Source organism: Megascapheus bottae, chromosome 10 (assembly GCF_031878675.1).
Source record: "Megascapheus bottae isolate mThoBot1 chromosome 10, mThoBot2.hap1, whole genome shotgun sequence".
Classification (NCBI taxonomy): Eukaryota; Metazoa; Chordata; class Mammalia; order Rodentia; family Geomyidae; genus Megascapheus; species Megascapheus bottae.
The window spans coordinates 30,536,171-30,564,011 of NC_143518.1; the positions used below are offsets into that span (position 1 = coordinate 30,536,171).

At 36.8% G+C, this 27,841-nt stretch overlaps 1 protein-coding gene across 1 annotated transcript; it reads right to left on the reverse strand.

Moving 5' to 3' along the window:
* Positions 1-463: 463 nt before the first annotated feature.
* On the reverse strand, positions 464-27,715 carry Mael (maelstrom spermatogenic transposon silencer). The gene is made up of 12 exons (XM_090340541.1): positions 27,517-27,715; positions 27,079-27,171; positions 25,429-25,528; positions 23,131-23,286; positions 21,527-21,568; positions 11,816-11,940; positions 10,889-10,943; positions 10,628-10,769; positions 4,983-5,045; positions 3,659-3,791; positions 1,276-1,351; positions 464-818 (listed from the first exon to the last, which is right to left on the reverse strand). The coding sequence occupies exons 1-12, from the start codon at positions 27,646-27,648 to the stop codon at positions 631-633; spliced, it is 1,305 nt and encodes a 434-aa protein (XP_090196667.1). The 5' UTR covers positions 27,649-27,715; the 3' UTR covers positions 464-630.
* Positions 27,716-27,841: the final 126 nt, after the last annotated feature.

Here is a 27,841-nt window from a genome sequence, read left to right on the forward strand (position 1 = left end):
TTGTTAAAGGTTAGTTTTCTCAGTTACTTGCAACACAAATAGCTATTTGTCTCTAGAATAAGATTCCCATTTCATTATGGGAAGAACTTGCTAGATTAGTACTATTTTAGAATCTTTCACAAAAGATAAATATATATATATATGTATATATATAAGCTCATTACCTGACTTACGTAACTGTAATCCTCTGTACATCACCTTTATAACAATAAAAATGTAAAAAAACCTTAAGCTGTAAAGGAAATGCATTAATTTATAACATTCCTCAAAGAACTTTGAAAATGCCAAGAGTTTTTGTTTGCCTTGACAGTGTTAGGGTTTGAACCCAAAGCCTAGCATGCATGAGTAAGTATTCTACTATTGAGCTACATACATGTTCATCCACTCAAAAATTTGAGTGGCATACCCATCATATTACAGGAGATGTAGTAAGCCTTCCAAGAAAAAGAAAAGAATGCCAAGATATTCTCCAACCACAATTATTTTTAATCTATGAAACAGAGTTTCCTTACAGATTAAGTCGTTTTTTAGAGGAGTGATATTTACCATTGATGTAATCTGTTTAATATGACTGCAGTCAGAAGGGAATTTAGGCCTATTATTTTTCCAGAAATTGAGTAAGTACCATCATTAAGATATGGAAGAGAAAGATTTGTACCCATCTTTTTGGGACATGTAAGACGAGAGTGAGGTCTCACAGTTGGAGAACTTGTGGATGTTGCTGGAAGAACTGGAGATGCTCTCAAGTAAACGGGTGATTCCTCTTCCTCGAACACTACTGTTTTGGCCTGAAAAGTTCACCCCAGATGGGTAATCACCTAGATATTTAAAATACAACAGAAACATAGCAACTTTAAAATTTTATGATCAAATGATGCTTCAATTAACTGATTCTTATACTATTTAGGAGACAGGTCCTTAAGTAAAGGCAAAAGGCTGAACAAAACTGTTTTCTCTTGTTTTGAAATTCTTCAGATACCATTTGAAATTTTATGTCACTAGTTTTTGAAGAGTCTCATTTCCCAAATACATTATCACAGGAAAACTATAGCAGCTATAAGAAAAATTTTCTTTTAGATGTTCTGAATAAAAATTCTGAGGAATAAGTTATACAGTTCTAAAGTGACAGAAAAAATACATACTCAAATTGCATAAGATGTAAATGTCAACTAAATCTAATCTAGAAACATGGTTAAATACTAAATCCTAGCATCTTTATAAGCTATAAGGCTGAACATATCTAAGGTATGTTCTAATAAAATTTAATATGCTCACCAGTGAATGTGTTTGATCTTTGTTCCTGATTAGAAGAGTTGAAATGACAGAATCCTGGACTCTCAACTCTTAGCTTCTGTAAAGTAATGGGAAAAATGTTTATTTCCTATTAATTACTGGGTGGTCTAACTTATATTTCAAATTATTCTTTAAAAATGCAAACTAAAGGGGCTGGGAGTTTGGCCTAGTGGTAGAGTGCTTGTCTAGCATGCACGAAGACCCGGGTTTGATTCCTCAGTACCACATACATAGAAAAAAGCTGGAAATGGTGCTGAGGCTTAAGTGGTAGAGCTCTAGCCTTGAGAAAGTCCAAGGACAGTGGTCAGGCCCTGAGCTCAAGTCCAGGACTGGCCAAAAAAAATGCAATCTAAAGCTGGGTGCAGTGGCTCATGCCTGTAATACTAATCTCAGGGGACTGAGATCTAAGGATCAAGGGGAAAATCTATGAGACCATCATCTCCAATTAGCCACAAGAAAACTGGAAGTAATACTGTAGCTCAAAAGTGGTAGAGTGCTAGCCTTGAGCAAAAAAAGCTCAGGGAAAGTGCCCAGTTCCTGAGGGGAAAAAAAAAGCCAAGTTTCTCAGTAGGCTGAGATCAAGGGATCAAGGTTTGATGTCAACCCAGGCAAACAACATCTCTAAGACACTTGTCTCCAATTAACCACTAAGAAACTGGAAGTGGTAATATAGCTCAAGTGGTAGAGTGCCAGCCTTGAGTGAAAAAGCTAAGTGATTGCACCCAGGCTCGCCCCAGTACTGGAATAACAACAAAAAATGCCAACTAACACCATAGTGCTTTTCCAACTTCTGGTGCCAAGAGGAGGAATTAGAATAGTTGCTAGAGGGAAATTAGGAATTACAGGGTCAAGTGATAGTATGTTTGCCATGAGCTGGTGGCTCATGGCTGTAATCCTAGCTACTCAGGAGGCTGAGATCTGAGGACTATCCAGTCATTAAAGCCTGTGAGACTCTTACCTCCAATTAACCACCAGAAAACTGAAAGTGACGCTGTCACTTCCACGGTAGCCTTGAGCTGAAGAGCTCTGGGACAGAACCCAGGCCCAGAGTTCAAGTCCACAACTGACAAAAAGATAAGCACATTTGCTGAACAGAATGAGTCAGAACATATGACTGAAAACCTGATGGTGTAAGAAACAGGGTATAATTACTGCAGGCATAATTTTTTTAAGATATAAACACACATCCATCACAGTTTTAAAATAGAGGATATGGTAGGTGCAGGTGTGTGGGGTGGCAGAAAACCTCCTGATTGCTCCCTTTTTTCTGGAGAAGGCACTGGTTAGTGCATTAACAGTGATGGGAGAGGTGACAGAAGTTGGAAAAGAAAGAAAAGGTGAGAAATACCTGGCTAGAATAAAAAATATTTATCAGACTAAAGAAATGGATAAATGACAAGTAACACCAATGGCACACTGGAGGCTGGTAGTGTTGAAAATCTGATTCCAATAAGGAAGGAAGGTAGTTTGTTCCCAGTCTTATTTTCTTTACAAGTATACCACTAGACTAGGTAAAGATTTGGGTTAATCAGGGTATTTGTCACTCAAGTATGATGAGGAAAACAGAGCTAATGGAGTTGATAAGCACAAGTAATCTAAGCTGAGGGGGAAGGTGATGAGTGGGGATGAAGGTGGTAAAAGAGGATATGAGTCCACAACTTTATACATGTCAATAGTTCCCCTAGGACTGCACTACACAACAACCCTACATAGAATTACAAAATACGGATAGTCGGTCAAAGAATCTTGTGTGCTGGGTGCCACAGCAACACTTCCAGTTTTCTTGTGGTTAAGTGGAGATGAGAATTTCACAGACTCTCGTGTCTGAGATGGCTTTGAACCTCGATCTTAGCACCATGAGTAGTTAGGATTATAAGCATGGTAATTGTCACAAAAGAGGATGCTTGAAATTGAGAAGATGGAGACTACCAGTTGGGGTATAGATGACTATAGGAGTAGGAATTTAGATGTTAGGAGACAAATGAGGAAGGGAATTCAATGAAATGAATTCTCTCCAGCTCAGGTAGCTGGACTATCTAGGAGGAAGGAATGATTTTGATGGGAATATTGCTCTCCTGGATCAACGTTTCTCTAACAATGAGGACCAACCTGGGTGTCTACTAATCCCAACCAGGATTATTAAGTACTGTGCCCTACATGGCATGAGAAGTCCAAGGAATTTAGAAAGAAGGTAAAATCAAGAACATCTACTTCAAATGTAGGCAGGCCTATGACAAATGAGCAAATAAAATATATCATCTGAAGCACTAATGGAGAAGCAGTATCCTCACAAAATTTAGTTAACTTTAATTTCTTGTCAAAACGGCTGAAGATACGTAAAATTTTACTGATAGAATGTCCTTACCTGGTAACGCCCTGCATCCAATACAACCATTTTGGGTGTCACACTATTGCTGGCTTCATAATCTTGCAGTGGTACATGAGCTCCTGTAATTTGGACCCCAAAGAGAGTGGCCAAAGAATTACTGATGCAATACCTTTAAAAAAGAAGACAAAACTCACTGTAAGAATCTCATACAACTTCATTTTAGAAAAAAGTGTATATATATGTATATATATATATATCTTAAAATATCTAACAAAGTATAAAGATACTATCTGAATTGGAAAATAAAATTAGAGACCCAGAAAAAATGGAAATAAGCTAGCATTCATGCCACATAAAGCTTGTAAGCAGTAAACAGCCTTTTGACTACTAGACAAAATAGAAATAGATATGAGTGTGAAGATTACCAGGATTCACAAATATTTAAGAAAAGGAAAAAGAAGCAAAGATGTAACTCCAATCATAAACAGTTACTCCAATCATAAACAGTTAATCACCAGAACCAACGATCACCTGCTATGTTGAAGGGGCTATCGGGCTACTCAGAGATTAGGAACTACATACTTTCACTACAAAATGAGAAAATGTTTATTTCTGGAGCATCTTCACAAAAAGTGCTAACCTTAATGACAGAAGTAAATTTCTCTCTTGTCTACAAGATTTCAAGAAAGAAAAATTTCAGCCGGGTGTAGTGGCTCATGCCTGTAATCCTCACTCCTCAGGAGGTTGAGATCATGGTTCAAAGCCAGACCAGGAACTAAACTTTATGAGACTCTTATTTCCAGCACAGTGGTGCTGTGGCTCAAGGGGTAGGACAGTAGCCTTGAGCTGAAGAGCTTAGGAACAGTACCCAGGCCCAGAATTCAAGCCCCATGATGAAAGAAAGAAAGAAAGAAAGAAAGAAAGAAAGAAAGAAAGAAAGAAAGAAAGAAAGAAAGAAAGAAAGCAAGCAAGCAAGCAAGCAAGCAAGCAAGGAAGGAAGGAAGGAAGGAAGGAAGGAAGGAAGGAAGGAAGGAAGGAAAGGAAGGAAAGGAAGGAAAGGAAGGAAAGGAAGGAAAGGAAGGAAAGGAAGGAAAGGAAGGAAGGAAGAAAAAAGAAAAGAAAAGAAAGAAAGAGGGGGGGAGGGAATTCAAGAAGTGTTTCTACAGATTCACCAGATTGTTCGAGTGAGTAGAATAATAAAAAGTATCCTAAATTTTAAAAAATGAGCTTTGTTTTATAATTAAATTGTAGTAAAGGAAGTGACCAGATTTATCTAATCATACTAAGAGCAAGAAAAATGGCCACAAATCTTTTCAGTTCAGAGCACAGCATTATAAAGAAACTCCTTTCCCCAACTTACGCAATCTTCTTGCAAACAGCTAAAGCACAAAAGAGAATATCATTTTCTTCATGCCACTTGCACCTGTAGAACAAAAAGAAGTTCAGTATCCTAACTGCAGTAGTAATGCTGAGAAGTTTTCATGTGTTAGATTTCTAATTTAACTGAAGTAAATTAACCAAATGGACACTATTATTCCAACAATACGGTTTTTAAGCCATGAAACAATTTCTAAAGACAGATTTTATGATACTTCTGGTACAAATTCATGACAATATACCGCAGCAGTGAAATTTTACTTTAGCATGAGTGTTCTAGAAGAACAGTACTGACTACTATGCGTTCATTCAACAAGCTTGCACTGAGTGCACACTACTTGCCAAGTATTGTTTCAGCACTAAGGATACAGTACTGAATGAAATAGTGCCATAAAATTTACTTGCTAGCAGAGAGGACAGACCAAAAGGACATACATACATTTATACAATATAAATTCTAAGAGAAAAACAAGGAGGAACAAATATGAATTGTGAAGGTCAAGTGGCTAGAAAAGGTATCAACACTGACATGATCTCTGAGTGAAAACTGCAGCAAGTGATAGGAGAGAGGAAATAACACAACTTGATCCAACGGTGATGCACACAACAACACAACATGTGAGAAGCCAGGTTAAACTTGTGTCTTTCTGGAGTCTATTAACATGCAGAACAGCACTCATTACCATCAGAATACAATTCTTGCCTAAACTGAGTAAGAATCTACACTTTTTTAAAACTGTAAACATCTATGCTTCCTTTTTTTTTTTTTTTTTGCTTGAGCTCAGGGCCTGAGCACTGTCCTTGGACTTTCTCAAGGCTAGAGCTCTACCACTTGAGCCTCAGCACCACTTCCGGCTTTTTTCTATGTATGTGGTGCCGAGGAATTGAACCCGGGTCTTCGTGCATGCTAGGCAGACACTCTACCACTAGGCCAAACTCTTGGCCCTTATGAACCACTTTTATTTGATCACTCTTTTTTGGAAATATAGTGGGAGACTTTTAATCTTATTTTTTAGCCTGCCATTCAGTTAAATAGCTTCCATTCAGTAAAGATAACTAACATTTTACACTACTGTAGGGCAGTTTTAAAAAGTATCTTGAACAAGAAAAGACCTAGAATAGCCAAAACAATTCTAGGCAAAAAGAGCAATGCAGGTGGTATTACAATACCAGACTTCAAACTCTACTATAGAGCCATAATAACAAAAACTGCTTGGTATTGGCACAAAAACAGACCGGAAGATCAGTGGAACAGAATAGAAGACCCAGAAATAGAACCACATACCTATAGGCAACTTGTATTTGACAAAGGAGCCAAAGGTATACAATGGAACAAACACAGTCTATTCAATTATTGGTGCTGGCAAAACTGGGCAGCCACATGCAGAAAACTAAAAATTGACCCTAGCCTTCACCATGCACAAGCATTAACTCAAAGTGGATCAAAGACCTCAACGTCAGACCAGAAACCATGAAACTGCTACATGATAAAGTAGGAGAGACACTGGAACTCATAGGTACAGGCAAAAGATTCCTGAACAGAATCCCAGGGTCACAACAGACTGGAGAGAGACTGGATAAATGGGACTACCTAAAAATAAAAAGTTTCTGTACAAATAAAAACATAGTCGCAAATGTAGAGACAGCCAACCAATTGGGAAAAGATATTCACCAACAATACATCTGACAAATGCTCAATATCCAGTATCTACAGGGAACTAAAGAAACTAATCCCCCCAAAACCCAATAAACCATGGGCAAGAGAACTAAAGAGAGACTTAAGAAGAGATTAAAATGGCAGAAGAGCATATGAGAAAATGTTCATCATCTATGGTCATAAAGGAAATGCAAATAAAAACAACCCTAAGATACCACCTTACCCCAACAAGAATGGCCAAGATTTTGAACTCAGACAATGACAGTTGCTGGCGGGGTTGTGGAGAAAAAGGAACCCTACTACACTGCTGGTGGGAATGTAGACTAGTTTAGCCACTCGGGAAAGCAGTGTGGAGGTTTCTTAAAGAACTGAAAATAGACCTTCCCTACGATCCCGCCATTCCACCTCTGGGCATCTATCCTGAACATCATGACCCAAGGTATTATAAGGACACCTGCTCAGCTATGTTCATCTCTGCACTATTCAGAATAGCCAGGCAATGGAAACAATCCAGATGCCCTACTGCAGATGAATGGATACAGTAAATGTGGTATATATACAATGGAATTCTACATAGCCAACAGACAAGATAAAATAATGGCATTTGCAGGGAAGTGGATGAATCTAGAGCGAATCATGTTGAGTGAGACAAGTCAAGACCTAAGGAACAAAAGGCGCAGGGTATCCTTAATATGTGGCTATTAAATCCAAAGAGTACAAGAGCGAGGACTCAATAACTGCATACCCAAAGCTATGGACATGGTAATGGAAATATAAATTAATATGTTTCTATGACATCCAAACCCTTAGCCTAATTTTGATTAAGTTCTAAATACTAAGTCCCAGTGATTGTAAATAGAGATTCCCCCCTTGAACACTTGATTGTTAAACTTGTCATTGAAAATATGATGTAAAAATCAATGTTAATAAATTCTTTAATAAAAAAAGTATCTTGATTGAAATTAGAGTTCATTTTACAAAGATAAAATACTCTATGGTTGTTACTGAATAGTCTGGAAGTAGTTGCCATGCTTACACAGAAAAATTTCGTTATTTTTTTTATGTGTGTGGCAGTGTTACAATCTGAATTTAGAAATTTGCACTTGATTTATGTCCACACCCCTTGGTGATTTTTTGAATAGGGTCACACATTTTTTGCTATACCATGATTTTTCAGGCCTGGTGGACTATATTGATTTTCACTGGTTGAGATGGGGATAGCTTTATACAGCAATCTTCTTGACTAGCTAGAATTACAGGCATGGCCACTATGCATGGATGATTTTTATTCCTGATGGTAAACAAGACAATTTTAGTGCAACATTTAGTCAATAAATAAAGCTTATTTAAGAAAATACCATTCTGTCCCAGAAAACTTTCTACTAATTTCTGATAGTATTAAGAAAAAGCTGGTACTGCAATTGCAAATTGTGTCAATAGCTTAGAAGGAAATCTGAGATAATAGTGGAATTCTCTCTTTTAAGGAGCACTGTGTTTCCTTAACATTCTGAATGGCAGAGAGGTTAATAATGAATACAGAGACCAAATGGTTGCAAGTGTGAAATTTTAGAAGAATGTCCCTAGTAGCTGCAGATAATGGTAACAAATTCAAATATCTCAACGCATCACCCATAAACTTGGGCTGAAAATAACAGCAAAATAATAGGACAGACAAAATCAATTTTAAGATTAAGATTTTAAGTTACACTTTCGCAATTCCTCAGTCTTTCACCTCAAGTCTTTATGTGGATAGTAGAATCTAGAAAAAAAAAGACTCCAGAAAAGAAAGGAAATGAGGAGCTTAAATAAACTAAACTAATATCCACAAAAGACCGCTGTTTATATAAACATTGAAAGAGAGTCCTAGCAATCAGAATACTGATCTGTATACTAAGGAAAGTGCCTTGTGTTCAAAAAGGGGATGGGAGAAAAATCCCTTTACACATTGGATAGAGAAAAATAAGAGAGGGTAAATTTAGGACTTCATACATTTAAAGAACTGATACATTGTTACACTAATATAAGAGGGTGCTTTTGAACCAAGAGTCAAATCTCTCTAAGTCACCAGCCAACAACAACAACAAAAAGAACATCTTAATATGATTTTTTTCCAAGTCTTTCCATTTCCTTACAAATGGTACAATGGAACATAAGGCCCAATGGTTTCCCTCATTTGTAATGGTTAGTACACATCTTGGACTATAATAGCTCAAAACCTAGATATATAAGGCCATATAGGATGAGACTAAATGAAAGGATCTCTAGGATATGGAAACAAGAGCTTCATCTTGTGTGACTGTTGTTCTTAATGTACTATGTTATTTTTCTTCTCTTTTGTTGCCCTTTGGTTAATCTCATATTGTTACTGTATCTGACTTTGTTACCTAGTATATTGTATATATGTTTATTGGAATAGGAAAGGGAAGGGGGTAAAAGATGATTGGAAGGGGGTGAGAGGAAGGAAAATGGTATAAAAACATGAGAAGGGGTATCAATGTGTGAGAAGTAATGTACCTACCACCTGATGAATGTAACTGTAACCCCTCTATACATTACCCCAACAATAAAAAATTTAAAAAAACCATCTTCATTTACAGTTGCTATACAAATAAAACAGAAAAATGAAAATCAAAATACTTCAACTGATAACACCCTGAAGTTAAGAAATCTAACACATTTCACAGAGTTAAATATACTCAAACAACCTTAATAAGATACTTCAAGCAAGGCACTGATGACTCACACCTGTAACTCTACCTACTTAGAAGGCTGAGAACTGAAGATCAAGGTTTGAAGCCAGTCTGGACAGAAAAGTCCATGAGACTTTTATTTCTAATTAGTTAGCAAAAAGCTCTAATGGAGATGTAGATATGGCTCAAGTGGTAGAACACCAGCCTTGAGTGGAAAAATCTAAGTGGTAGAACCTAGTCCCTGAGTTCAAGCTCTAGTGCTTGCACAAAAATAGAAACTTCAAAACAACAGAAATAAATAAAAAATAAGATAAAGGAAGAGTTGAATAAATTAACAAACGAAATATTTTTAAAAAATCATATGAGGGAAAAGAAATAAATTACAAACTATTACCAAAAGAATAGATTTACAAAGTTAATAAAAAAATCTAAAGGAAAACTATCATGAGAATAAATAAGAAAAAATAAAATGAAAGCAAATAAGCAAAAACATATATATATACAAAATTCCCTTAAAATACAATTAAACACTAAAGTAGCACTAATACTAATTCTGAAACTACTTTCTAAGAAACTACATTGTAATGAAAACTTCAGAAATAGAACTTGAGTCTCAGTATTGAAATGGCTCATCAAACACCTAAAAAAAAAAATGGATCTGGAAGGTGGGCACCAGTGGCTCACATGTGTAATCTTAGCTACTTAGGAGGCTGAGATCTGAGAACTGCAGTTCAAAGCCAGCTGAGGCACAAAAGTTCATGAAACTCATCTTTAGTTAGCCACCAGAAAATCAGAAGTAGTGCTGTGGCTCAATGTGGTAGAGTAGTAGCCTTGGTTGAAGAGCTCAGGGACACTGCCCAGGCCCAGAGTTCAAGCCCCACAATCGACAAAAAAAAAAAAGGATATGGAACAATAAATCCAGAAAAAAATATCCTAGTAAAACTATTAAGCTTTAATATTAAAGTCTCCAGACAAAATAGGAGCATCTATCTAGCAAGCACCAAACCACCCTCCAACCCCCTCTAAACCTGCAAACTAATAAACAAAATACACTGGGACATGATAAATTATATAGATCTCCAGACAGTCACATAGTGAGACCAAAGGAAAAACAAAACAAAAAACCCAACTTACCTTACTATTTATCTTACAATTAATGGCATTTTATGACCATAAAAATAGTTCTTCCAAGGTTTTATAAGAAAATACTATGAAAGACAACTAAAATACATCTCAGAAAAGAAATTAAAATCACCAAATAACAAAAATCACCACCAATACCTTGTATCGCTAGAATAATCCCACATGGCAACATCCAGGAGGCTTCGAACCCAGGTCTTAGAGGGCTCCTTGAGGAATTTCTGTTGGTAGATCTCTACTACAAGGTCCTCTACAGAGAGGAGTTCTAGATCTTGCCTGATTTCTTCCATTAAGAAAAAGAAAAGGACATACAATTAGTGTCTTTCGGTACTTTATAAAACATGCATGTCAAAATGGAAATAGATATAAAACACCTTTGCAATGACCCAGGATTTTACATACCTGATGTCCTTGCCATATGCTTCAAACACCAGATGATTCTGGCTCTATCAACAGACTGGAGAAAGAAAAAAGTTACTTATATTTTTCTCCCACTGTGGTTTAATTATAATTAACACTGTCCTTTCAAATGCTGGGGGATGTAAGAGGGAAAGTTGTTTTATAACAACTAAATGGGGACTATTAAAAAAAGAGTGGCAGTATGTAGTTCATATTGTGAATGAAACTTTGCTTTTGTAATATATAAATAAAATAATAACACTTAAAAAAATAAATAAATAAAAATAAAAAGAGTGGCATACATTAGAAATGACAAGTGCTAGCATTCAGCAGATAATTTAAATATCAGTGCTAATAACCTCATGAAAAGCAAGTGAGACACAGGAGGCAATAAAAGAATAAGTCTTCAGAGAAGACCATTTTCTGCTTGTGGTTAAAATCCTAATGCTTAGTGAGACACTGGCTACACCTGTGATCCTGCCTTCTCGGAAGAAGGCTGAGAATGGAAGGATCTAGTGCTGCACCACACTGTCCCCCACCAATCCAAACTTTGATTCCTAACCTGGAGGAATCTAGATGAAAGAAAGACATAGTCTTTTCTAAAAATTACATAGAGAGAGACAAAGGATTGTTAGAAAGACCATTCTGAATAAAAGACAATCTTGTGTAAAGAATGTATTTATCTTCAGGGCAAAATGCTATCACCAATGTTTCAGAAGAGAACTAAAAAAATGACATGTAGAAATGTTTTCTACTTTTGTAGTCTTCAAAGTCCCTCCAAAACAGAATAATTTAAAATATATTATGTTAAACTGAAAGTGACACAGGATGACATTTTAACATACATAGCTATTAACAAGAAAAATGTTCCCTTTTGATATTCTGTAGATCTAGTATCTAAATGTATATCCTCAAAGAAGAAGAAATTACCTTGCAATAGATGGGTGGCCACTTCCCTGGGTTTGGATGGATAAATCTATAGAAGTTTTTTAACACAGTTGCTTGGTCATGCCCAAATTCAAAGTTTGAAATAGGAATCTTGTGACTAGAATCACCTGGAGAAAATTAAAAAAAGAGAAAAGGATGAAGTGCAAACATTGAGGAAAGACAAATGCTATGGGGAAGGATGGAAGCAGAGGTATAGGAAGAGAATAGTGCATTTGTACCAACCTTGGTTGCAATTAGGTACTTTGCATATTTTAATCTCATAGCCACTCTGGAGTGTGGGTGACACAATCATAAAAAGTAAAGAATTCCTAAAATTCAAGAAACTAGCAGTAAGTTAATAGGCACTGTAGTCATGACTGAAACCCAGGATAAGCAACCAAGCTTTTAGTGTTTTCACTATTGCCTTGGATACCTTTAATGTTCTGTTAATAAGGCTGGAGAAGTTAATAGTAATGACTGCATTTAAACAAGTTATTTGTTATCTATATAACGTATATAAGCTAATAATAAAAAAGAGTACAACAAAAAGGCTATGTGACCAAGCCATTAACTCAAAAAGTAAAAGAGTGGATCAATTTTTATCAGACCAATCCTCTGATAAAAAATAAAATGACCCTGAAGATACTAAGAGTATACATACACAGGTAGGAATTACTTGATCAATGTGCAAAAACCCAGAGACATAAAGCTTTCTTTAGGGGGAGGAGGGATGGTTTTGGAGAATCCCCTAGGTCACTTGCTAAATTTTAATGTCTAAGCAACGTACTTTGGAAGCTTCAAAGAAGCAAACATAAATGTGCTCTGGAAGAAGCTATTATTACATTTCCCAAGTTACTCTGAAATCATTTTTTTTCAGCATCCTACATAGACAACCAGGTATACAGAGAGAAAACAATGAGTCTGAGGTGGATGTCAGTGGCTCACACCTGTAACCCTAGCTATTCAGGAGGCTGAGAGTGGAATGTGGAGTTTCAAAGCTGGCCTAGGCAAACAAAACTCTTATCTCCAATTAACCACCAGAAGTTCCATAAATAGAGCTATGGCTCAAGTAGTAGAGCACCATCCTTGAGCAAAAACACTAAGAGTCCCTGAGTTCAAGCCCTAGTACAGGGATCAAAAAGAATGAGAAGTAAAAGTTCATAGACACAAGTACTAACGTTATTAGGCACAGATTTTAACTATGTTGAAAACAAATTCTAAATTTCAGTACAAAATGATATCCTGTAACAAAAGATGTAGGAGTTCAATGCCTGATTAATGGGTGAGGAAAAAACAAAACAAACAGAACTATAGAGGTATATAACTATAATGAGGAATTAAGTGGCCTGAAATCTTGGAAAAGTAGAAATACTGGAATGTTGAATCCAGAATTTTGGATATGCTTCTCCTCAGTGGCATTTACCAGTGCTGGAAGAAAATATTTAGAGGCTAATAACATGGATACAATTGTTAAAGACCCAGCATTAATATGAATTTAAAATATTATTCTAGTATTATTTAGTAAAACATGAGAATAAAAAATTCTATTGTCTACTGGCTTTTATTATCTATCCACCCTCCCTCTTTTTTAAAATTAAAAGATAATCTAAAATGAATTTAGTTCTCCTAAGGTCTGAAGTCAATTTTAAATTACCTCAAACCCTAAAATTAGATTAAGCTAATCTGAGATAGCTGGTGACCACAGCTTCAACCACAAATCTTTGGAGAAGAAAAAATATTGAATATACACTGCCTAGTGTAGGATTGCTGACATATGACTTTAAAATAACTAGGCTCCTAATATTTAGGGAAATAAAAAGAGTTCATTTCTATGGAATCATAAATCTAATTTGAAAACTGAAAACATTTCCCAGCTTGTATTATGATGACAAAGTGACCTTGATAATCAGTTACAGTTAATTTTTATCTTTCTTATAAATGCATAAATCCCAAAACAAAACAACTCAATAATCTAAGAAATACACTTAAGATGCTACATTTGTTCCTGAAATACAAGGAAAGCTTAACATTGGTAAATCACCACATAAACAAAGGTCACAAATATGCTACAGAAAGAGCATTCAGTAAAATGTTCAACTGCTATGTTCTAGTCTAATGGGAAACAAAAGGAATTTTTTGGAATCCTGATAATGTAGGCAAAAATAAAGGTAGAATGGAACACTCCTCAGTATAATAAAGGCCGTGTATGACAAACCCACAGCTAGCATTATACTAACTAAGCTAAAGCCATTTCTTCTACAATCAGGAACGAGACAAGGATGCCCACTTTCTCCACTCCTCTTTAACATAGTATTAGAATTCCTAGCCAGAGCAATAAGGCAAGAAGCAAGCATAAAGGGAATCCAAACAGGGAAAGAGGAAATGAAACTTTCCCTCTTTGCAGATGACATGATTCTGTATTTAAAGAACCCTATAGATTCCACTCCAAAGCTACTTGAGCTGATTCGAAACTTTGGCAAGGTATCAGGGTATAAAATTAACCCTCAAAAATCAACTGCCTTCCTATTCGCCAACAATAAGAGGAACGAGACAACAATCAGGAAAGCAACTCCTTTTGCAATAGCAATAGCCTCAAAGAAAATGAAGTACCTAGGAATTAACTTAACTAAGAATGCAAAGGACCTTTTTGATGAAAACTTTAAAACCCTGAAAAAGTAAATTAAAACAGAACTGACGAAATGGAAAAACCTCCCATGTTGGAAGAATTAACATGTTTAAATGGCAATCTTGCCAAGGGCTATCTACAAATTCAACGCAAAACCCATCAATATCCCAAAGTCATTCTTTAAAGAAACAGAAGAGGCAATCCAAAATTTCATATGGAATAATAAAAGACTCCGTATAGCAAAAACAATTCTTAGCAGAAAGAACAGCGCAGGAGGAATTTCAATACCAAACTTTAGACTCTATTACGGAGCTATAGTGACCAAAACAGCTTGGTACTGGCACAAGAACAGGCCTGAAGACTAATGGAATAGAACTGAGGACCCAACATATTATAACCCTAATCTTTGATAAAGGAGCCAAAGAAATAGAATGGAAGAAAGACAGCCTCTCAACAAGTGGTACTGGCAGAACTGGTTAAGCACCTGCAGAAAGCTAAAGTTGGATCCTTCTTTCTCAGCCTGCACTAGAATTAACTCCAAATGGATCAAAAACCTTGAGGTAAAAGCAAATACACCGAAAACTTTACAAGAAAGAATAGGAGATACATTAGATCTCCTTGAAAATTTCTTAATAAGGACCAAGAAACACAACAAATCAGAGAAATTCTGGAAAAGTGGGACTGCATTAAACTGCAGAGCCTCTGTATGGCAAAGAACATAGCTAGCAAATTAACTAGAAAGCCTACAGAGTGGGAGAAGATCTTCGCTAACCACACAACAGAAAAAGGCCTCATACCTAAAATATATATCAACAGCTCAAAAAATGGAATCACTCCAAAACTAATCTCCAAAGAAACAACCATCCTATTAAAAGATGGGCCAAAGACTTAAAGAGAGTCTTCTCTGAAGAAGAAATAAGAATGGCCTATAGACACAGGAAGAAATGTTTGACATCTCTGGCCATAAAAGATATCAAAACAACTCTGATTCCACTTCACTCCAGTTAGAATCGCCATTATCAAGAAACCTAATAACAGATGCTGGAGGGGATGCGGCCAGGAGGGACCACTACTACACTGTTGGTGGGAGTGAAAACTCGTTCAACCACTATAGAAAGCAGTATGACAGTTCCTCAAAAGACTAAACATAGAACTCCCCTATGACCCAGCAATTCCACTACTTGGCATTTACCCAACTGTCCAGAAACAAGGATGTACTAAAGCCACTAGCACAACGATGTTCAATGCAGCACTATTTATCATAGCAAAGATATGGTACCAACCCAGATGCCCCTCAGTTGATGAGTGGACCAACAAGATGTGGTATTTATACACAATGGAATTCTATGCTGCTGTCAGAAAGAATGACATTGCCCCATTTGTAAGGAAATGGAAAGACTTAGAAAAAATTATATTAAGTGAAGTAAGCCAGACTCAAAGGAACACAGGCTCAATGGTTTCCCTCATAATCAGTAGAAACCTTGGGCTCTCCTAGCAGAGATTTACAATAGAACAAAACCTAGATACATAAGGCCATATAGTATGATGCTAAATGAAAGGACCTCCAGGATATAGAAACAAAAGCTATATAACAAGTGATTGTGGTCCTTAATGTACTATGTTATCTCTTATCTCTTTTGCTGTCTCTTGGTTATCTCATTTTGTTACAGTATTTCACCTTGTTATCTGATATATTGGATATATGCGTATCTGGTTATTTGAAATTGGATAGGGAAGGGGGAAAACAAGATGAGGGGCGGGGGTGGGGGGAGAGAAATGGGGACCAAGATATGAGAAAGGGTATCAATGTATGTGAAGTAATGCACTCTCTATCTGGTGAATATAATGTGACCCTTCTATTAATTACAATAAAAATATATGGGGAAAAAAGGTAGAATGAGGTTGCAAAAAGGAAAAGAAAACTACAATAAGTAGCATACTCTTTAGTGAATCATTCAAAACTAGTGGTCCTAGGTGGCATACTAAGAGAAAACGGGTTTTTAAATTTTAAATGAAAAAATAGATTAAAAAGTAATGCTATCACAGATACAACTTTGTAAAATATTTGCTAAAAACTACAGAGCTTGGCAAGAGGCAAAGATAAAATGTGAAAGTCAATGACTAGGAACAAAAACAATTTCAGTATCATTAAAAAGACCACTAAATATACATGTAACAGGAGATCTTAAGCTCACTGTAAAGAAAATGATAAAACTTTGAAATACATTACAGGCTTTAAAAATACAAGAGTGGTCCCATGTTTATAAAAAGACCGTATTATGAAGATATCAATTTTCTCCAAAATGATCTAAAGATTTAAAGTTGATTCCAACCTAAGTACCAACAAGGGCTTTTATGAAACATTAAAAAAAAATCTAAAGTGTGGATATAGTAATAATGTCTCAAAAGCAATATTGTACCCGAAGCACAAAGTCAAAGGACTAACTAAATATTATCAAACTATTGTGTTTAAGAACATGATCTTGATATCAAAAGCCAGAACAGAATAGCAAAAAGATGGACACGAAACAGATATATGATAATGCACAAATGGTATTATATATTGAGGAACAAGTTGATTATTCATTAAATGATGATAAGAAAACTGATTATTTACCTAGGAAAAGAATGAAACCTAATTATCACCTTATGCCATGAAGTCAAATCCATGCTAAATAAGGACTTGTATTAAAAAAAACAATACTTCATACATTTCTAGAACAAACTGATCAAGATGCATTGTCCACATAAATTGACATGCTGAACAAAATTGCTTTGTACACTGTTTAAATTAAAAAAATAAACTGCATAAAAATAAAACAGGAGGCCATATAATCTTCAGCTACAAAACTATTAAAAAAAAAAAAAGGCTCTCTCCTGCTGGGTGCTGGGGCTCATGCCTGTAATTCTAGCAACTCAGGAAGCTGATACCTAAGGATCATGGTTTGAAGCCAGCCCAGGCAGGCAAATCCCTGAGATTCTAATCTCCAACTGAGCATAAAAAAAAGCCAAAAATAGAGCTGTCACTCAAATGGTAGAACTCTAGCTTTACATAGAAAAGCTTAAGAACAGAACAGTGCACACACTAAGTTCAAGCCTCAGGGCTCACACTTGTGCACATACACACATACACAAAACTACCCCCCCCCCAACTAAGGAAATATAGAGTTATACCCTAAATTAAAAACAAAAACATTTACCCACTAAAAGATAACATAGAAGGATGGAATAGGCAGTGCTAGCACACTTGCTTAGCACATGCAAGGCCTTAAAATAAAGGTGAAATACACCATTGTGAGGGGAAAATACAGGCACTAAAAATAGGTATCTGCATATAATTCTAAAAAATTAAGTAAAAAACTCAATAAGCAGATAAAATATTCAGCAAACTTTAAAATATAATTAAATGAGTAAAATATCACCAAGTGTAATAAATACAAATCTAGAATGCTACATATACTAGTTATGTAAAAGTTAATAAAAGCTAATTAAATATAGTTTAACTCAGTTAATTAACTCATCACAAAAAGAAATGATTAGCACCAAATTTAAGACTGTTGTCTTAAAGAGAGAGACAGGTATGTAATCAGGGAGAGAGACAGAAACTGTCAATATTATTGGCAATATTTCATTGTTTTCAGCTGATTAGTGGGTGGCACTGCTGTTCATTAAAATGTTTTATACTTTAATGTCACACTCTTCTTGCCTATGAATTTTCACTTGAAAAGTGAATAGACATTTAGAATAAGAAGTTGATATGAATATTCAAAGCTCTTTCAGAGCAGAGCTTCTCTTAAAAAAATTAACTAGTAAAATAAACAGAACCAGAATTCTTCTGGTTAAAGGTAGGGAGAAGAAAACTTCTAGATAATCTGAAGTATCTCTTTTCAGCAGAAACACAATGGAAAAGAGAGGCTCATTGGACTCCATGTCAAAATCTCCTCCACGTCTGAAATTCTTCAATTTTAATATCCTAAATAAATTATAATGCCTATGAAGTAGTCACTTGATTTAATGTACATGTACTTTTGAAAGAATTATAATATAGTTTCTTATAACATACTTTGAAAATTTTTCATCTCAAATACTTCTATAAACTAGTCCATTAGGCTAAATAAAAAATATAGAAATCTGGGCCAGGGGTTTGGCCTAGTGGTAGAGTGCTTGCCTAGCATGCACGAAGACCTGGGTTTGATTCCTCGGTACCACATACGTAGCAAAAAGCCAGAAGTGGTGCTGTGGCTCAAGTGGTAGAGCCCTAGCCTTGAGAAAATCCAGGGACAGTGCTCAGGTCCTGAGCCCAAGCTCAGGACTGGCAAAAAAAATACAGAAATCATTTAATGTTCTCTCATCAAAGGTCATATAGGATGAAAGGATCTCTAGGATATGGAAACAAGAGCTTTATCTTGTGTGATTGTTGTTCTTAATGTACTGTTTATTTCTCTTCTCTTTTTTGTTGCCCTTTGGTTAATCTCATATTGTTACTGTATCTGACTTTGTTACCTGGTATATTGTATACACATTTACTCGATTACTTGAAACAGGAAAAGAAGAGGGGAGGGGGTGAGGGAGGGAAATGGAGACAAAAACATGAGAAGGGGTATCATTGTGTGAGAAGTTATATGCCTACTATCTGGCGAATGTAACTGTAACCCCTGTATACATTACCCTGACAATAAAAAATAAACAGCTTACATGGATTTTTAAGGACTGGAGTCTATATGTAAGAGAGACCATGCAATGTTTTAACTAATCTGCCTTATTTTGCTTAGTGTGATGACTTCTAATTCTATTCATTTCCCCAAAGATGACATAATTCTATTAATTTTTTATGGTTAAGTAATACTCTATGTGTATAGATACCTCCTTTCATTTCTCTATTTATTGATGGGCTGATTCCAAATTAGGTCACTGTGAGCAAAAATGATAAACCATGGGTATGCAGATGTCTCAGCTGTATTTTTGTTTACATTCCTCCAGATATATGCCCAGGAGTATAATAACAGGATCATTTGGTAGTTTTACCTTTAGTTTCTTAAGGAACTTCCATCCTGGTTTTTATAATGGCTCTGCTAATTTACATGTCCAACAGAGTTCCTACCATCCCACTCCCTCTACCTTCACCTGCACTTGTTTTGACTTCTAGATAATAGCCATTCAGGCTGAGGTGGGAGGGAGTATGTTGTGGTTTGCTTTTCCTTTGGGTTAATAATGTTCAACATTTCTTTCTTTCTTTTTTGCCAGTCCTGGGGTTTGAACTCAGGGTCTAGACACTGTCCCTGAGTTTCTTTTGATCTAGAGTAGCACTCTGCCACTTGAGCCACAGCACTTCCAGCTTCTTCTCTTTATGTGGTACTGAAGAATGAAATGCAGGACTTCATGCATGCTAGCTAAGCACTCTACCACTAAGTCAAATTCCCAGTCCAATGTTCTTCCCAGTCCATTTCTTCATCTATTTATTAGTCCTTTGTACTTTCTTGGAAACCTTCCAATTAATTTGCTCATTTACTAACTGGAATATCCTTTAGATGTTTAATTTTTGGAGCTCTTTATATATTCTGGCCATAATCCTTTATCTGATGGTAAGTGGTGAAAATTCCTCTCCCCATTCTATAGGTTTTCTTTGGGCTCTAAAGACTGTTTCCTCTCTTGTCTACGAGATTTCAAGAAAGAAAAATTTCAGCCAGGTATAGTGGCTCATGCCTGTAATCCTACCTACTCAGGAGGCTGAGATCTGAGGATCACAGTTTAAAGCCAGCCCTGGCACTAAAGAACGTGAGACTCTTATCTCTAATTAACCACTAGAAAAGCAGAAGTGGCATTGGGCCCAGGCTCAATCAAGCCCCATGACTCATGCACACACAAAAGGCTGTTTCCTTTGTTATGCATACGTCTTTTCAATTCTTGTTTCATTTTTAAACAACTAGGGTTTTACATAGAAAAACATTACCTGTGCCTATAACCTAGGAGTTTCCTCTATGTTTTTCTAAGATACTTGATCCATTTGGAATTAATTTTTTGTATGGGGTGAGAAATAGGAATCTAGCTTCATTTTTCTACATGCAGATATCATCCACTCACACCATTTGTTCAAGGGACTTTTTTCTCCAATGTAGGTCTTTAGCAACTCTATCGAAGTCAGATAACTCTAAGACATGTAAGCCCATTTCTAAGACTTCTATTCCATCAATTTACCAGTTTACTACTCCTCCCGCAAGCCCTGCCCCATGTGGGGCTTGAACTCTGGGCCTGGGTGCTATCCCTGACTTTTCAGCTCAAGGCTACCACTCTACTCTTGAGCCACAGCCCCATTCCGGTTTTCTAGTGGTTAACTGGAGATAAGAATCTCATGGATTTTAGTGCTCAGGCTGGCTTTGAACCGTGATCCTCCGATCTCAGCCTCCTGAGTAGCTATGGTTACAGGCATGAGCCACTGTGCCTGGATTTTACCTGTGTTTTTGTGCTAGTTCCATGCCATTTTTGCTACTACACCTCTACAGTAAATGGGATACTCAATTTCAGCATTTTGTTCAGGACTGCCTTGGCTATCAAGGTCTTTCATGCTTCTAAATGAATTTTAAGGACTGCTATTTATCTTATGGGGAAGAATGACACTGGAATTTTGATAGGGTTTGTATTGAATTGAGCCTGTAGATTGGTTTGAATAGCATAGCCACTTTCCCAATATTGATTCTGTTACCCATAAACTGAAAGATCTCTCTATCTTCTGGGGTCTTCTTCAATTTATTTCTTTAATGTTGGAATAAAAACATAATTTTTTAAAATGAAAAGTGTTATAAATGGCCCTAAATCTAGATAAATCTGAAGACTTTTCAAATAAAAACAGATGATCTTGAAATCCAGGATACACAGTATTTAGTTAATAAACCACACTCCCTTAAACATCATACTACAAGTATATGAAATTTTGAAGATTTTCAGGATCATAGATACCCTCTATCATTTCCCCAATAATAATCGAAAGTTCATACTGTCCAAGCTTAAGTTTTGTATGTTAAAAGGAATAAGTCATAGCTATACATGTAAATATTCAATTCTTACAGTCTACACCGTTCTTTCATACTTACTTGCAGCCTGACAATGAAATCGAAATCCTCGTGGAATTTCACCTATAATATAAAATATTTTGTTGAGAGACAGAAATATGGAAGTTCCCTAGTTGTGATGCCATAGGATGGTCAAGTCATAACATGGACAGGTAATTCTTATGATGTAAAAACAAAAATTAAGTTCTGTATCTTTTCTTAAACCTCATTTCATGAATATCAAAGAATTTTAAACTACTTTAAAAAGTTTCTTCTTTACTAAAGGAGTCTTATTTAGGATTATACAAAAGTGGTATGGGGTTGTGGGGCCCTCTGTTACATCAAGTCTACATACATTTCCCAGAGGATAGAAAGTAACTAAAGTCTATCTTTTAGTGTTTTAAACTGATAGGAAAATTTGCTTAAGTAGCAACATTCAAGTAGAATTTGTTTTCCTATTATCTAAAAACAAAGCTATCCTGATTAATTTTAAAGCCAGTACCAAAAAGTAAAAACAACAACAACAACAACAACAAAAACCTCTCCATATCTTTTTATGTAGTCCCCCCTTCAAGGATATGGTAACTAAAATCTATCCTAATTAAACTAAAATGCTAATTATTTTAACTTAACTGAAATGCATTCTCTTTGGAAATCAAATCCTGTATCTTCATAATTACTTGCTTTTTTTTTTTTTGAGGAGGGCATATTTTTGAAACAGGGTTTTAGCCCAGTAGCTCAGATTGCCTTAGCCACAAGATCCTACTGCCTCAACTTCCTGAGTAGTGAAAAGGCTACATACACCTTGTATCAATACACAGTATCTACCATGTGTCCCTAAGCTCAAAGCTCATTTACTCTTTATAACATCCCTCCAGTAGGTATTACTCCTACATTACAAATAATCTAATTGGTTCGAGAGGTTAAGTAGTTTCCTCAAATTTATAATGCAGTAACAGCTTAAAAACTAGTGACCACCACAGAGGTAAAGGTTGTAGACAAAGAAAAATGCCAAGCATCAAACTTTCACAAGTCTCAAGATGTTGAGCAGGGTGCAGAGTATACATTTTCAGATCTTCTGTCTGCCCAATTACCCCTCCTTCTCCTCCTCCTCCTCCTCCTCCTCCTCCTCCTCCTCCTCCTCCTCCTCCTCCTCTTCTTCTTGGCCATACTGGTGTATTGAACTCGGGGCTTTCAGTCTGCTAAGTGGGCATTTTTTTTTTTTTACTATCCAGCCCTGTCCTTTGCTCATTATTTTTAAGATAGGATCTCCCTTCCAACCCAAGCATCTATTTGTATTAGGCTTCCCAATAGCCAGATCAACTGGTATAAGCAACAGCTCTTCATTGAGTAGATGTCTTGAGAACTTCTATCTATCCTCGAACCATGATTATAATAATCTTACTCTTCCAAGTAGCTAGGATTACAAGTGTAATTTATTGGCACCAGATCTGTCTACCCAAATTCTAACATTTCAGGCAAAGAATCTAAACTAATAACCTATGTCAACATCTAATTCCTAATTATTTTTTTCAATTAAGTATGGTTAATCTTACCACATTTTGAGAACTTAGTTGTACTTCAGCATACTATTAATAAATGATGATACATTTAAGATCTAGCAACTTCTCTATGTGAGTACTTACCAGGATTTATAAAACTGTGAAATTCTGCCATAATACCTTCTTGCAGAGAATATTTAACACAGCCAATTTCACAAGGGAGGAATCGCTGTTCACAATGAGGAGGTAGCTCACCATGGCTAAAAATGTTCAAAAAATAAAAAATACCTCCAAGGAATGCTACAAAACAAAAAATTCCAGGTGAATGTCTCCAATTTACTTCATTCAAAAAGCCTATTTATTCACAGATGAAAAAAAGTTTTAGAATCATTTTTTCTTTGTGTTCCTATATTTCTAAGATAGCTGGAAAACAGAAATATATTTGTACCAAACAGGTCAGATCTTTTGTAGTTAACCACTCTTTGTATAAAGCACCAAAATTACTTGAACTTGCAGCAGGCTCTATATAATTCAGCTACAGCTAAGCCTTGACTCTCAGGAATGGCTTAAGAAATGCTGCAACACACATTTCAGCAAATATTAGTTTGATTAAGCTACGTAACAAATTGGCTAACAATTCCATTACCCTTTACTCTCACTCCACCTACCCCCGCACCAGCAAGGTTTGGGAAATAAATTCCAATGATATTATACAGACTTTGTAAAGTATAGAAAATTTAGTTTGTTCCTTTTGCATTTTCTCTAAAATGTATATATTACCAATAAATAAAAAAGGCCATGTACATGGTGCCTCATGCATGTAATACTAGCTCCTTAGGAGTGCTGAGATTCTCAGGTCTGTTTGAAGCCAGTCCATTAAGAAAGGTCCATGAAACTCTTATCTACAATTAAATATCAAAAAGTCAAAAGTAGAGGTGTGGCTCAAGTGGAAGAGTGCCCAGTCCTTAACAAAAATGTTCAGAAACAGTTCCCAGGCCCTGAGTTCAAGCCCCAGGAATGCCACAAAATGAATAAGAAATGTGAAAATGTGTGAAGTATTTTTACTTACCTGGATAGGCTAGTGTTAAAAGTTTATCAGTGTTAGCTATAGGCAGGACCAGTTAATTAAAATGGCTAGAAAAAAGAGCAAACAGCAAAGGCACCTTTTTTTTTTTTGCCAGTCCTGGGGCTTGAACTCAGGGCCTGAGAGCTGTCCCTGAGATCATCTGTACTCTACCACTTGAACCAAGAGCCACTTCCAGCTTTTTTCTGAGTGGTTCATTGGAGATAACAATTCATGGACTTTTCTTATCTTTTGCTACTCCTGGCCCTTGAACTCAAGGCATGGGAACTGTCCTTGAGTTGTCTCAAGGCTAGCACTCTACCACTTGAGCCATAACACCACTTCCGGCATTTTCTGTGTATCTGGTACCAAGGAATCAAACCCAGGCCTTCATGAACGTTAGGCATATCACTAGGCCACACTCCTGTCCCCTCTCATGGACTTTTCTACCTAGCACAATTCTCAGATTTCAGCCTTCTGAGTAGCGAGGATTACAAGAATGAGCCACAGAAACCTTGTGTACTTTTATATCTATTTTTATCTTTACCTTTATGCATCTCCTCCAGGGTATTTAAATATATTTTGGCAGTGTGGGGGGGTGTCATGGGGCCTGAACTCTGGCTTGAGCTCTTCAGCTCAAGACTACCACCCTGCCCTTGAGCCAAGGCCCACTTCCTGTTCTCTAGTGATTAACAGGAGGTAAGAGTCTCTTAGCTTTGTAGGCTTTGTATTGCCTGGGCTAGCTTTGAACCTTGATCCTCAGATCTCAGCCTCCTGAGTAGCTAGAATTATAGGTGTGAGCCACCGTGCCAGCTGGTATTTAAAAATTTTTATTGTAAATTGGTAAATAATAACTGTATATCTTAATGGGATAAAATGGGGTTTGACTGTATATTATATATTATGGTTTGAATTTATGTTATATACTGTAGCATAATCAATTCAAGCTAGTTAACAAATAATATATTTCATAATTCAAGTAAAATCTAGTCTTCAATGCTAAAATATATATCATTAAACTGTAGTGATGAGGCTGTACAATAGATCTTAAAACCTCTTATCTGCCTTTATAATTTAAGTGCAATTAAGAACCTGCTTATAAGTCGAAGAAATATCTATTTTTAAATAATGTTTCAGGCAGCAATAACAAAAAAGCCAAATTTTTATTATAAAGATTCTTAAATCATTTCAATAAGTGAATATTATCTTTACTGCTATAGTACTTAAACACTTGCAGTAAAATACAATAAAATGGAGGATCAATATGAACAGAAAACATATTTACTAATATGACACTGTTTTGAGCAATATAGCATAGTAGTCTTTTGTTTGCTTTTTGAGCATTCAAAATTGGGAGAAATATTTTCAGAATACTCTACCTTGATCATTTTTTAGAGACAAACTTGACATATCTGGGGGTGAAACAGTCTGCTTTGGTACAAGCATACCAGGCCTCCTCAGAGGTGTGGCAATGAGTTTCTAAAGAGAAAGAGAATCATTGAACTTAATTCAGCTCTTGCTGCATACTTTAAACATTTTAAATTTATCAAAATAACTTGCATAGCCCATAGATTACTTCAGTAACCTCTTAATATCAACTCAATGAATATATTTGTCAATTGCACCAATATCCAAAGACAGAAATAAAAGGCAAAATCTAGAAGGTGAGTAAATAATCAATTGAATTAGCGGAAGCCATTTGATTAGTATGGACTAGGTTAATGTTCCTGGGTCACCTACCACCACATACAGGACATGGACAAAAAGAACACCATTTTCCAGACGCTACTAATATCCGTTTAGTTTTCTGTTCAAGTAAAAATCAGATCATGTTGACTCTGGGTCTTAAATTTTTCAGACGGAAAATAAGAAATTACAGTAAGAAAAAAAATCAAGGTTCACAAGTGTGACTGTGTACAAATGCAACTGATTACTCAAACATAAACCCCCCAAATAAAAATCCCTCAATCTAAAATAAGCAAAACTTGCTTGAATTTCAACCCAATGTTAACAGTTTAAGAATGAATGTCAGTATGTATACATCAAAAACTGTATTGTGTGTGGGAAGGGTGAACCCCACAATTATCTTTTACTTTTCTAATATAAATTACCAAGAAACCAAATTTTAGTTTGTACTTCAACATTCTACCACTCATTTACTCAAATTTTATTGAATTCTTTTACCTATAAGGTATACAAATGTTCACGAACATATTTTAATATTTAAAACACATCAACTGACAACCTTGGTTGTAGGTGTCATTTACAAACTATGGCATACATTGTAAAAGAGGTACTATTTGGGAGGGGAAAAAGAAAGGTCAAGAAGGGAATGGGTACGGCTATTACAAAAGTGTGTTTTATACAAAAACAGGATAACAAAAGGAAAGGTTACAGAGGAAAGTTAAGAACAAGCAATACAGAGGGAGTGAATTTCATCAAAGTACATTATATTTGTACATTTCACCCCTTTGTATACTGAATTAATGCTAATGAAAAATGAAGCAAAAAAGATTGACAAGAAAATTTTTTAAGTTAAAAACAACAAAAAATAATCTGAAGGTATAAACTATTTTAAAATCCAATAGATGAAAAATCTCTTTAATCACTGACAAGTTGACAGATCAGGCCTTTTATCACCAAATTATACCAACTTCTGCCCTGAGTTATGGAGTCTGCTGCTGTGTGTGTCTGCCAACACCTGTGGTTGAACTCAGGCCCTGGATACTGTCCCTTAGCTGTTTCACTCGAAAATGGAGATACACCTCCACGTCCAGCTTTTGACTGGTTAGTTGGAGATAAAAGCCTGGCTTTTATCTTCACAATCTTCAGATCTCAGCCTCCTGAGTATCTTGGATTACAGACATGAGCCACTGGTGCTGGACTAAGTTACTCTAACACCAGGAAACAACGAACCTCTTTCTTTCCTCACTCTAACCCACATCAGTTGTCTACTCCTAATCGTTGACCACTCACCCGTACAACGTTTTCTGAAAAAGCTTGTGTGCTGGGCCCCTTTTCCCCTTTACCTGCTTCTCTGAAGGCCCAGAATCCTTTCCCTGGGCGGCTCTCCATTCTCGAGCCATTTCTGTGTATTTCTCCTTTTCTTCCTCCCTCAGGACCTTCAGGAAATAGAAAAGAAAAGGGAAGCAGCGGTGAAGATCCCGTGTGGGTGTGGTGGGTCCCGCTGTAGACGCCTGGGCATTACAGGGCCACAGGTTCTGGTGTCAGTTTGTCCCTCGCCCGAGGTCAGCGGCCCCCTCCCCCCTCGCAGTCATCAGTGGTCAAGCTCGAGGCCTGAGGGGCTCGGGGCACTGGGCTGGGGGCTCGAGGCTCCGGCCTCGGGCCTCGCGGAAGCCTCTTGCCCCGCACTCCAGCTCCTCACCCCGCCCTCCTGCTCCCCACCTCGCCTTCCTTGCTCCGCCCAACTGCCCTGCCAGGCCTAGCACTCTCTCCTCGCGCCTTACCGCCCAGTCTGCGGAGCAGTAGGGGATGGCATCAGCCACGCGAACCACGGGCAGGCCTCGACGGCGTAGTTCCGGTATCTTCTCCTGCACGAAGAAATAGTACGCATTGCGGCTGGCCCTGCGATTCGGCATGGCGAGCAAGGTCAGGCTTCGACGTGGGCCTGAGACGGAACAGGCTGCAGGCGCCCTCGCCGGGCTCCCACCCTTAGTAACCGAGGTAGGTGCCTGCGCACGCGCAGGACACCAGCTTTTGGCCAATCAGGGTGCAGCGCACAGGCGTACTCACCCAGGTAGGGGAAGAAAATCCAGCCCCAAACCGGAAGAT

Bases quoted from the DNA above. Each gene is read 5' to 3' on its own strand.
- Mael (XM_090340541.1), bottom strand. From the start codon at position 27,648: ATGCCGAATCGCAGGGCCAGCCGCAATGCGTACTATTTCTTCGTGCAG. The intron at 10,944-11,815 runs GTAATTTCTTCT...TTCTTTCTCCAG, and splicing joins GGCCACCCATCTATTGCAAG to TCTGTTGATAGAGCCAGAAT. The intron at 10,770-10,888 runs GTATGTAAAATC...TCTTAATGGAAG, and splicing joins GCATATGGCAAGGACATCAG to AAATCAGGCAAGATCTAGAA.